The sequence below is a fragment of the Trachemys scripta genome, chromosome 10 (genome assembly GCF_013100865.1).
Source record: "Trachemys scripta elegans isolate TJP31775 chromosome 10, CAS_Tse_1.0, whole genome shotgun sequence".
In the NCBI taxonomy this organism is placed as follows: domain Eukaryota; kingdom Metazoa; phylum Chordata; order Testudines; family Emydidae; genus Trachemys; species Trachemys scripta.
In genome coordinates, this window is record NC_048307.1 from 3,202,361 (window position 1) to 3,214,133 (window position 11,773).

The 11,773-nt window shown below is 61.4% G+C and overlaps 1 protein-coding gene across 2 annotated transcripts in view; it reads left to right on the forward strand.

Moving 5' to 3' along the window:
- Nucleotides 1-541: 541 nt before the first annotated feature.
- Nucleotides 542-11,773, forward strand: part of CASKIN1 (CASK interacting protein 1) — a 35,965-nt gene continuing 24,733 nt past the window's right edge. The window contains exons 1-4 of one of the 2 annotated variants that reach the window (XM_034783281.1): nucleotides 542-1,453; nucleotides 9,337-9,444; nucleotides 9,717-9,835; nucleotides 11,152-11,239. In XM_034783281.1, coding sequence (XP_034639172.1) covers nucleotides 1,222-1,453; nucleotides 9,337-9,444; nucleotides 9,717-9,835; nucleotides 11,152-11,239 — 547 coding nt within the window. In that variant the 5' untranslated portion in view covers nucleotides 542-1,221. Of the gene's footprint in view, nucleotides 1,454-9,336; nucleotides 9,445-9,716; nucleotides 9,836-11,151; nucleotides 11,240-11,267; nucleotides 11,400-11,773 lie in introns of those variants that run through there. The other variant, XM_034783282.1, reaches the window with a different exon arrangement.

The window sequence follows — 11,773 nt, forward strand, 5'->3', positions numbered from 1 at the left end:
TCGGGGGGCCGTTTCCCTGGCAGAGACGCAGATCCGTCCCGCTCAGTGCGGAGAGCTATGGCCATTGTGGGTGGTTTTCATTTGGCACTGTGAGGAAAGTCATCCCGTTGGCTCTGTAAATCTTCGTCCTCTCGACGTTCCATTCTGGGCTCTGAGCCTGGGGGCCAGCCAGGGCCTTGGAGTGGCAGCTGCCGGGGTCCTACGGCAGCCTTGGGGGCTGCATGTTTATGGTGAGGTCAAGGCCTCGGTGCTCCATACATTGCTGGAGCCTTCGTGCCCTGCTCAAAGCGCCCTCTCTGTCCTCCAAGTGCCTCCCCTGGCTGTGACGAAAGAGGCAAATGGGCCCCCCCTACCTCGAGCACTGAGACCTGCTCCCAAAGGATGGAAAACACATCAGCTTTAATGGCTGGCCCAGGAGGCCAGGGGCTGGGGCGTTTGTGCAGGGAGCGGAGGGGGGACAGTTCTTCCTGGGGTGTGAATGGGGGCGGAGGGGCGTGATCAGGTGGCTTTTGCTGGCCCCAGAGTGTGTGTCGGGCTGTGACGGGCCAGGCTGCCGCCTGCTTGTGCGGGATCTGGAGTCTTGCCTGCCCCAGTCGCTGGCTGTCCCTGGGTGTGCCCAGCAGGAGGGCGGGGAGTGTGCAAGCCCCTTGGCCCGTGGTGACGGCCGTGCCCCGCTCTGGAGGGTGGGTTGGTGTCGCTCCCAGGGACGGTGCTGGGCTCAGCGTGAGTGATTTGCTACCCCGGCTCCGGCTGGGAGGTGCTAGTGGGAGTCCGCACACCGCTGCCCCCCACTGGTTGCAAGGTCATGCACGCGTCAAGGGCAAGCTGAGGGTCCCCCTGAGCCTCGGGCCCTGCTGGCGCTCGTGGCCCGTCCTGTAGCCAAGGGGCAGAGTGCTCAGCCCAGCGGGTTCTGGTCTCTGCCAGCTAGCGACCGCGTGGCCCAGGCACGGCTGCTCCATGTGTGTTTGGAGAGAGGCTGCCGGGAAGTCCTGTGGCCTGTTGGTTTCCAGCCAGCCGGCACTGGGGAGCTCTCCTGGCAGGGAGCTGGAATCTGCTCTCGGGGGTTGGGTCCAGTCCCTGGATTCCCGAGGGGTCGGGGTGTGATGTGGCACTGCGCTCAGGTTGCTTCCTGGCTTGGTTTTGCTTTCGTTTTGGCCAGTTGGTTTTGGTGGCTTTACGTGTCTCTTGATTATTTGCTTCTTTTTCATTTTGTCTCTTGTTATGTTTTTATTAGCAGGTCCGTGGGGCGCAGTCACCATTCCCCACCACTACCAAAAGATCCCGCTCCCTGCGCCCAGGGCGGCTGTGCTTAACGGTGACTCCTCGTCCCATCCGTTCCATTTCTTGCCTCCACCTCCACCTCCTCCACCACATTCCCATCAGCCTCTTTTCAGTTCCTTTGGCTATCACAGGCTCTCCCATAGCACTGCAGAGGAGCTGCCTTATGGACCAGGTAGTTCACTGCTCGCTTCATGGGTTTTCATTTGGTTTGTGTTCGTTTTTTGGGTTGCCTTCCCCTCCCCCTCGGCTTGCTCTGGTGCGTGTGCGAGCAGGTGTGTCTGCCCAACCCCCGCTTTCCTTTCCAGAGCTGCTGTGGCGTGAGTGTGGCATGATGGATGTGTGACGGTCACTCCCCGCCCATGTGGGGCGCACGTCCCGAATGGTCCTTCGGGCTGCAGAACTTCCTAGCGGGAGGGTGGCTGCCGTGAGCGGTCCCCACCCTCGGGCCATTCAGTCATCAGTGCTCTGCCCTATAAAGAACCCCGACACGCTTCTGCAGGCAGGGCCTGAGGGGGGGATCCCCGCAGAACGCTCTCCTCTTTCTGTCTCCACCAGGCGCCAAACCCCCGTCTTGCAACGGGTGGTCAAAGCGCCATGGTGGGAAACAGCCCACTGTAGCCAGCTGGAGGCGCTAGCGTGCACTGCCTGCTACAATTGAGGTCTTAGGTACAGCTGTTGGGGTTCCCTGTCAAGCTGCTGCCCAGAGGCAGCAGGGTCACGGGGAGTCGTTGGGTGGAGAGGGCTATGGGGTGCAGGGGGTCCTGGGCAGAGCTGGTGTTCTGAGTCCGTTTGATGACACAGGTGGGGCTGTCTTCTGCCATGGGTCCGCTGGCTCAGTGGGACCAGCTGAGTGTAGGTGTGTGGACCCCGATTTGTTCCTTGCTGGTTTGACTCTCTGCGTCCTTTCCTCCCCATCTGCTGCCAGGCAGCCTAGCGCTGTGTCTACCGCAGCAGCTGCCCGGTACACGCAGTGCCAGCCACTCATCTGAATGCCAGGCAGGCAGCCCCTCGACTAGACTGCATCGGTGTGTGTCGCGGGCTGCCCAGCACAGCAAATACTTGGGCTCCTGGAGCTTCTCCTAATTAAGAGCCATGCTAAACATTTAAAGAGCGTGTCTAATTACAACCAAAACCACCGAGCCCTGGAGATTTCTGCATTGCCGCCGTTGGGCCTGGCGTGCCATCCTCTTGCTCCTTGTGCCAAACCAGTGTCCGACACTGCCCGTCTGTTCTGCACCCACCCTGCACTGCGGTGTAAAGGACACACAAGGGGCCTGGCAGTGGAGAATCGGGCCCATCGTCAGCAAGAAGCGGCCCCAAGGTGCAGATCTTGGAACTGAGAGAGGTGTTGCGGAAGCCAAGTTCTAGACATGATGTTATGGCTGAAAACAAAACAAAGATCAGTTCAAACCCTTCTGTTTTCAGTGCCGGGACGCCGAAGGCACCAGCGCTGTGCTAGCTCAGCAGGAGAGCCAGGCGGTGAAACTGACCGTCCGCTTTCCCAGCCCTGGCTGAGGGAGGTGCACAGAGTCACAGAAATGCATGAGAAGAGGGACGTACACAGTGGGCGCTGTTCTGACCCTTCAGGCTGGAACAATCTGCAGGGTCACTAGTGACCCGGGGAGGGAATGGGGAGTTCTCTGCTGACAGCCTGCCCGGAGAGACAAGAATAAATGGGCAATACAGCTAACCCCTAGTGTTAGGCAGGTCCCCCAAATCACCGGATTGGCTTGCAATTGGGAGATTGAACAATTCTAATAATTAATGTGGGGGGGGGTTCTTTGCTTTCTGGTTTCAGAGGCCTCGGGGTGCACTCAGGTCACATTTCCAGGCTGCAACCACAAGGGCTAGAAACTTTCTTTTTAAAAACAGAAGCTGAGACTCTCCCAGAATCCCATGACTCCGGGAGCTGGGGCTTTAAGATAGACACCAAATACTGCAAGACTTGGCGCACTGCAAGCGTGTGGTAACATCACAGGGTCCGCATTGTTGCTCTGAGGCCATTGTCATGCCCCTCCTGAGCTCCACAGCTCCCCGCTCTCTGCATTGCTGCCAGGACAGCATGTGCGGGGACTCGCCCAGCAATGTCCTGGCTGCACTGTAGGGTGCATGACAGGGGACGTGGCAGCAGTAAAGGGAAAGCCAACTGGCCTGTGGGATCTCTCCTGGTTACCAATGGGCTGCTAGTTCTTTTTTCAGAGAGCCTTCAAGTGCATGTTTGAACAGCGAAGCAGGAAGCAACTCTCAACAGTCCGGTGAAGTAATTTGAGATCTAAGGGGCCCGAGAGTGGGGAGGTGGGGTGCAAAGGTGACCGGAAGCGTACCTTGATACTCTTCTGATCTGGAGCCGGCTTGGTACCCACTTAGAGCAGCATTGACTTGGGCTAGTTGGGCTGTGCCGGGCGCTGTATGGACCCAGAACACAAGGCTCCAGCCGCCCTGTTTGCATCACCTAGTGCTGGGAGCCGTGGCCCGCTGGCTAAGCCGGGCTGGGTTGGGCTAGATCTTGCATGGATGGCAGGTCACACTTTCCCCTCGGGCAGGCAGTGCTGGGCTGCTGGAGGGTTCCCCGAAAGCTATGCTGGTGAGCGCTGATCCCGCTCCAGCGAGTCGGTCTCTGCTGCAGAGCGAAATTCCCCTGGGCCGGTGGCTCTTGCTTCTCTCTGCAAGCTGGGCCGTGCCCTTGTGTCCACCGCTCGGGGGCTGCCCGTGGTCGTGGCTGCGGCGAGCTCTGACCGCCAGCACTCAGCAGCCCTGCAGACAGTGAGGAGAGGAAATAGAGACCCCCAACCCTCAGTTCTAGGCAGGGCACGTGTCATTTCCCCAGCTGGAGTGTGCCCGGGGCATGAGTCTAGCACCTGTGCCATGGGATCTTTGATACACACCGAGGGTCCAGACCTCATTCTTATGTCTCCTTAAAGTAGCTAGTCCAGCAGAAGCGCGCCCCCTAGTGCCATGTCAGGGCACCGCCCTGCAGGTCTCCCCCTGCGAGCACTTCCAGTGCCCTCTCTGCGGGGCTTGTAGGAGCTGGCTGGCTCCCCGCGGGAGGCAGCGTGGCTGTCGGGCACAGTAGCAGTGTGGTCATGTCCCGTCTCTTTGACCAGTTAAGCTCTTTACGTGCATCTAATCAGCCTGGTTGGTTGGTGAGATGGCAGCACGGGAAGAGCCTCTTCTCTCTGCAGGCCACATGGGCCGTGCTCAGCGGGGAACCTCGGGCTGGGGACGGCCTGTTAGCTCCTCTCCCTGCCGCTCTCGGGGATGTTCCCTGGTGTGTGCTCCCTGCTGCTGGCCCAGGCCGGGTTGCCCAGCTGGGTTGGTTGTGGCTGCACCTAGCAGAGGTCATTGGATCCCTGTGTTCGGCACTGGGGCGACCGCGGCTGGAATCCCCTGTCCCGTTCTGCAGGCCACAGTGCGAGGAAGCGGCCGATGAATTGGAGAGGGCTCAGAGAAGAGCCGCGAGAACGGTTAAAGGGTTACAAAACCTGCCTGAGAGTGAGAGACTCCAGGAGCTCCATCCAGCGTAGCAAAGGGAGGGTTAAGGGGTGACTTGATTACTGTCTGTAAGCACCTACCAGAGGAACAAATATTTAATATTGGGCCCCAGCCACCCTGTCCTCACTGCTCATTGGTCATTTCTGCCATCACTGGATGTCTCACTCATCGGTCCCCCGCCTGCTCCGTTACCTCAACCGCACCTGATGTGCAGACGCCGTGCATGCTCCAGGGGGGCAGGGATGCTGGCAGCTGTTGGTGCCTTACGTGTGATGTCTCTGGTCAGTGCTGAGATGACGCCAGAAATTCACCCTCTGGTTGAACATTAACCCACAGAGCGCTCCAGGAGGGAATGGGAATGGGGGTGCCGGGGGTGGGAGGGTGCCCTGCTACCCAGGACATGTCTGCATGGTGCACGGAGGACGTCTGTCAGTCCATCACTGAATTCACGGGGAAGAACCAAGGCGAGGCGGCTGCGAGGAAATGCAGAAAGAACTTGCCATAAAATCATGTGGAGGAAAGGTCAATGGGGGGGGAGAGGGATAGCTCAGTGGTTTGAGCATTGGCCTGCTAAACCAAGGGTTGTGAGTTCAATCCTTGAGGGGGCTATTTAGGAATCTGGGGATTGGTCCTGCTTTGAGCAGGGATTGGACTAGATGATCTCCTAAGGTCCCTTCCACCCCTCGTCTTCTACTTAGCTGGGTGGGTGCATGCCGAGGCAGCTGCCTGTCGTTTTCCCTGTTTAATCTTAGGGAGATTGCACTTCCCTCTTCACCTTCTCCTTTCACTGGCCATTACTCCGCACTGCTGGCCTGCCTGAGCGCTGATGAAGTCCTGGCTAATGCAGAGCAGACAAGTTCCATCTCGTTAAAGGCCGTGCTCCTCTCTTTTCAGCTTCCAGCCCTTGCAATGGCTTTCTCACCCTGCGCTGCAGCCTGTGTGCACACTGAATGCATACAGCTAGCATCTGCAGTGCCACCAGCTAGGATGACATGCACCAGGGCTCTGCTGCTGGGGTCAGGCAGGAACCCCCCCTCCCGGGCTGCGCTGCCGACTCGATTGCTTCTAGTCTCGTGCAGTTAGCCAGGGCTCTGCCGGACCCATGGACTATGGCTATAGATGGCCACAGTTGGGTTTTCCAGGTCCTGGGCATTGCAAGAAGCAGGATATTGGGCCACCTGGAAACAAATGACAGTGATATTTGTTCCTCTCAGAGGGCTAATAGAGACAGGAGCAGCTGAAAGGTTTAAATTCTGGTCTCAACAAACCTTCCCCTTCCCCGTGGGAGCTGGCAGTCTCTCCCCAGCTGGTTCAGAGCATCACCAGGCCAGGGACATGCTGAGTAATATCCAGTTTTCTCCATTTCCTTTTTCAACCAGCTTTTCTGTTTCTCTTTCAGGTGCGAGGAAAGAGTTTGCCGAGCCACTTCCCTTTAACTCTGCTTTTCCTGGCGCGGGGGTTGGCAGGGGGATAAGAAATGCATGTTTGTTTGCAGGACTCCCCGGGGGAATGGCTGCATTGAGGCTTTGTGCAGTTGGGTTGAGTTGTTTCTCTGGTGTACTCTGCAAACCCCTCGTTGTGTCGCCCCGCACGCGGGGAAATGGCTGTGCGTGTTTTAAACCCTCCTGTTTGAGAGCCGAACGCCGCCTGCGCCACACCCCCAGTGTGACCCACTTTGAAACTCCCTGCTCCATCGTGACCCATTTGTTACATCGGCTCCCTTGCTGCTGAGAGATGTTTGCAGACCCCACGTGGGGCTCGCTTTACATAACACGAGTGGGCTCCCCCCTACCGGCTCTTCAGCAAACATCACAGTGTGGTGCCCAGAGCTGGGCGCTTTGACATCCTCTGTGCAAAGGGAGCTGCCTTCCCTTCCGCTCCCTCAGACCCAGGGCTAGAGAAGAGGGTTTTCCAGGCTTCTAAGCCCAAGGAGCTGCTGAACAAGTCACTGACTGGCCCTTGGAAAGCACAGCGAGCGACTCCTCAGACAAAACGAACACAGGTCTCAGGGAAGGCCAGCAGATGAGAAACTTGGGGCCTTGTGTTGTCACTTCCCAATGGCTCCCAGGTCCCTGTAATCCCAGATGCTCCCCACGGGCTGGATTCAGCTCCCCCTACACACAGGCGTGTGCCTGCCTCCGTGGGCAGTCCCTGTGTAACACCGACAGACCCCAGTCGTTGATGGGCAGGATCAAACTGGGGACCTCCCAAGCTTAGTGCAGGCGCTGCTACAGCATAAGCTACAAGCCAACTGACTGGTAGCCGGCGCTGTAGCGCAGACTCATTTAACTCTCTCTCTTCAAGTGGTCGCGGTGCCACTGGATGGGACAGCACCCCACCCCCAGACCGTGTGTGGGCTACACATGCAGTCAGGGAGGGGCTGCTCCGTGCCAGTCGGGGGGCAGCACTGGAGCTGGCGGGAGGGTGTGACAGCACTGGGGTCGCTGGGTTGTGACTTGTTGTCTGTTCTTATTCAGAGCCCATCCCGGGGGCATTGGGGCCCTGCTTCCCTGGCCAACCACAAGCACTGTGGGTCCAGCCCCCCCTTTACTTTGGGGGCACTGGCACCCCCCATAAGCAAAGTCGAGCAGATCAGAGCGTTGGGAGGAGCTCTGGCAGCTGCCCTGCGGAGATGTCCCAGGTGGCACCCTCCCTCCGCCCATCGCAGCCACCCTCCAAGCCTCCGTATGGGGAATGCACAAGTCCTGAGCCTCCCCGGGCAGGCGTTCACTGACCGCCCCGCTGTCTGTGGTGGAGGGGCCAGGCCCCAGCAGGGCTCCCCAGCTCCTCTCCAAGGCCTCTCCCAGGGGTGCTGATCCGCACCCTGAGAGCCTGCAGGGCTCCTCCCCTCTAGGCAAAGTGTGTGGGGGTCAGCGCAGCCCCGTGCCAAGCCTGGAGCCCCCAGTGCAGACCAAGCCTGGCCCCTGGGGAGCGGGCAGGGTCTGTAGCAAGGTTCCCAATTCTGGAAAAAGAGAATCTGAGCTAGCAACCTCCCAGGTCTGCGCGTCCCCGAGCGACGGCCCGGCCCACTGGCTCTACACTAGTCAGGATCCAGTTTGCGAGAGACTCCAGCCTTCGACGTCTGTCTCGCCCCCCGTCCCATCTCCTTGCCGTGCCGGGAGGCTGGCTGGGTGAGACCGTTCAGCTCCGTCGTCCCCACAGTGACTCTGAGCTGCCTTCTCCCAAATCCGACCTGGCAGCAGCTTCCCACTGGCTGGGGGGGACACGGGCTCTCGCTCCGGGGTGACCGGTGAATGTCTGAGGGTGGGGAGCGTCCTACTTTAGCAGGGGTTTGCTGCTCCAGGGTCATGTGGGCCAGGGAGCCAGGCTAGGGCCAGGCCGTGTCAGCCCCTGTCTGGCCGAGGGGTCACCGCAGAGCTGAGGCTGGTGAATTCTAGCACGGTGGCTCGTAGTGACGGGACAGAGCTCTCGGGTCCCTTGTGGCCCCTTTCCCCCAGCTAGTGTCATTGCCTGGGCCCCCTTCCCCCGAACATATGTTGTGGGGCTGGCTGTGCGGAGAACCGGGTTTGAAATGTTCTGGAGCAGGCACGGCCCAGGAGGCGCCTGCCTTCGGTCTGATTCCTGCTAGTGGGTGCCCTTCACCCACTGCTCCTCATCCTCCCCCCGTGTGAAAACGCTGCCCGGGGCAGCGGCAGCACCTTTTCCATGGCACGTCTCAGATGCCTCCTGAGAGCCAGTGCCGGGGCTGGGGGCTGCGCTGTATTGTCTCTGTGTGCAGCCCCATTGCTGCCGGCTGCACCATGCCATGCTCACCACAGCCCTGGAGAAGCCCGTCCTCCACGCGGGTCTCCCTCGTGCACCCCTGTGGTGAGCGCAGCGTGGGGCCCGCCGGCGCTTGAGGAGATAACCTCTGGGACCGTGGACTCAGCAGTGCTTTACCAGCTGCCCGTCTGGTCCCCGCTGCAGCCATTGTCAGCCGAGTCTGGTCTCGCACCCCTCGCTGAGTGAAGGGTTCGCTTTACCGGGGGCTGTTGTGTGTGGAGAGCTCCCAAAGGGGTCCTTACAAATGTGTGCCCTGCGCGCTGGCCAAGGGGCGATGGAGGGTCTAGTACCTGCTCCGCTGCCAGGGCTGGGCAACGGACTTAAAAGAACCAGAGAGGCTGGTTGCCTTGCTGCTCTGCGAGCCGGGGACGCCTGCCCTCCGGAAGGCAGGGAGGGCGCCGGTGCTGTGGGGCAGGGAGAGGAGCTGTTGCAGGGCCCAGCTGCCCTGGAACTTCATGCCAAGGCAGCGTCTCCTCCCTGGGCCTGTGGTGCCCGTGGGCACAATGCCTGGCAGTAGCTAGGCTGGGAGGCCGCCCCGGGAGGCCAGTGGGGTTGGTCAGCGGAAGGGGCCACTTGGGGGGCAGCGGGGCAGTGGTTCCGTGCTATGCCCAGCCAGACTACCTGGGTCACGCAGCTGACGCCAGCCTGAGATTGTTCCCCTGTCACCAGCCTGCGTTCCCAGCAAGTGCCCCCCGCCCCGGGTGCGCGTCTGGGTAAGACTGCACTGGTCCGCACTGCTACCCCCCTTCTCACCGCCACTCTCTCCGCTCTGCTCCGAAGGTTCCCGAGGGTCCGACAGCCCGTCGCATCTGTCGCCGTCGCAGGGCGGATCCGCTGCCACGCCGGCTCCGGTGGAAGAGATCTGGGTGCTGCGCAAACCCTTTGCAGGTACTGCCGCCTTTGCGTCTCTCTGGCCCCCGCGCCCTGGGAACCGCTGCTGTCCAGCGGCAGGCTGGCGTTCTGCGGGACTCCCCTGCGGTGGTGCTCGTCAGCGGGCTGAGCCGTGCCGACAGGAGGCTCCGAAACACCGGCTGGTGCCGGGGCCCGAAAGCCCGGCCGCGCCCAGCAGCAGGGGGTCCCCGCGGTGTGCGGAGACGTGCCCTGCCAGGCGGTGACAGACGGCCGTCACCCGCTATCTAACCCTCCCTCTCCATTGGCAGGTGGGGACCGCAGCAGCCTGGGAAGCACAGGAAGCGTGGCCAGTGCCCGGAGCTCGGGGAGCGGGCAGAGTACGGGAAGTGGCAGCCATGCCCTGCATGCTGGCTCCGAAGGGGTCAAGGTAAAGGCAGTTGGGTATGCGGAGGCAGCAGGTAACCCTCGGCTCCTGTCTCCCCAGGGAGCCCTGGCAGCAGAGTGCGGTGGTCTCCCGTCCTCCCCCACCCTGGAGACGCTCTCAGCGTACGCACCTGATGTAACGAGAACTGCCAGTCCCTCGCCAGGCACCCGCTCCCTGCCTGGTGCCAGATGGCCCAGAGCGCTCCAGCCATCTGGCCTGCCCCTGTGTCTGCCCCATGGACGCTGGGCATGTTCCTGCCCTTCGCTCAGTTTGGATGGCGAGGCCAGGCAGGCCTGCACGGGGCTTCTGTGTTTGGGTGCCCAGCCCAGCGGGGGCAGGATGACACGGCAGACGCTAAGCCCTGCACATCCATTGGTTCCCGCCGTGCTCCTGCAGCCTGCTCCGGACCTGGGGGTTGGGCGCAGAACGCTGGGTCCAGCTGCACTCCGGTTCTGTCTGCTGCAGCCCTCCCCTAGCGGGCTTTGTGCCCTCCAGCACCATCCTGGCCCTCCATCCCGCTGGCCTGCCCCTCTCTGAGGCTGTCCAGTGGGAGTGGCACCAGGGCTGACTTTGGGGGTAGGAGATCCATCCTATGCGGGCTGCTCTGTCCTTCCCTTCCCTGCACCTTCTCCATGGGCAGGGCCGGCTCTAGGGTTTTTGCCGCCCCAAGCAGCGAAAAAAAAAAAAAAAAGCCGCGATCGCGATCTGTGGCAGCAATTCGGCGGGAGGTCCTTCGCTCTGAGCGGGAGTGAGGGACCATCCGCCGAATTGCCGCCGAATCGCTGGACGTGCTGCCCTCTCGGGAGTGGCCGCCCCAAGCACCTGCGTGGCAAGCTGGTGCCTGGAGCCGGCCCTGGCCATGGGGCAGAGGGTCCCCAGGCTGCAGCTGGCTGGGCTCTGCTGCCTCTACTCAGCCACTCGGCCCCTGGCTCCAGACGCCTGCCCTCCCCCCAGGTCTCTGGAACCACCGGGCAAGGGGGCCATGCTCTGGGTAAGCAGGCCGAGGGGGCCCCTCCCTGCTCCCCGTGGCTGCGGGAGGCTGGGGCTAGGTGTGCGTGAGCCTGGAATTGGGGTGTCCCGGATGGAGCTGCAGCTCCTGCCATCACTTGCTGGAGGCGAAGCACCATCTGTGCTGTGAGCTGTGTTCTCACACACTCCCCACTGCATCCAAAATCTGCTGCGCCCCTCCCTGCCCGCCCGCGCCTCCGGCTCCGGCTGCCGCAGCGTTAGCAACACAGAGTCTCTGGCTCCTGACAGGCCCCCCTCCCCAACCCCCCTTCCCCTCCCCATTTTTTACCCGTGGTGGTGTATTTTTTCAGCTGCTGGCGACGGTCCTGTCCCAGAAGGCGTCGGTGCAAGAGTCTGTGGTGGGTGATGGGCCGGGCAAGGCCCTGGAGGCTCCTGCAGGTGCGTGGCTGGCGGCTGCCTGGCCGCTCGGAGCAGGGCTGACCCTTGGTACCTACGAGGGCTTGGCGTTGATTTTTTTGCTCCTGTTGCCCAAGAGGAAAGCGCGTGGGTAAAATGACGCTCTCGCCTTTCTGCTGCTGCCAGGCCTTCTCCTGCTTCGGTTAGTCGGGGGCCGGGGGGCTGGGGAGGGTGAGGGGGTGTCCTGGTGTGTGCTCCACCTCCAGGCTGTTGGCCTGGCCACGCTCCAGGTCCACCGAGGGAACGAGGGGCGGCCCGCGGCCCGCAGGCTCGGCGCTGCTGCCAGAGCCGTCTGTTGGTCGCCGGTCCGTGCATGCCAAGAAGTATTGTGTGTGGTGTGTGTGTGTGTATGACTGGTGTGTGTGCGCGCATGATTGAGGTGCATTGGGGTGTGTGCACAGGGTTGGGGTGGTGGTGTGTGTATGATTGGTGTGTGTGTGTGTGTGTGTGTGTGTGCGGGGTTGGGGTGGTGGTGTGTATATCATTGGTGTGTGTGTGTGGGGGGGGGGGGGGGGG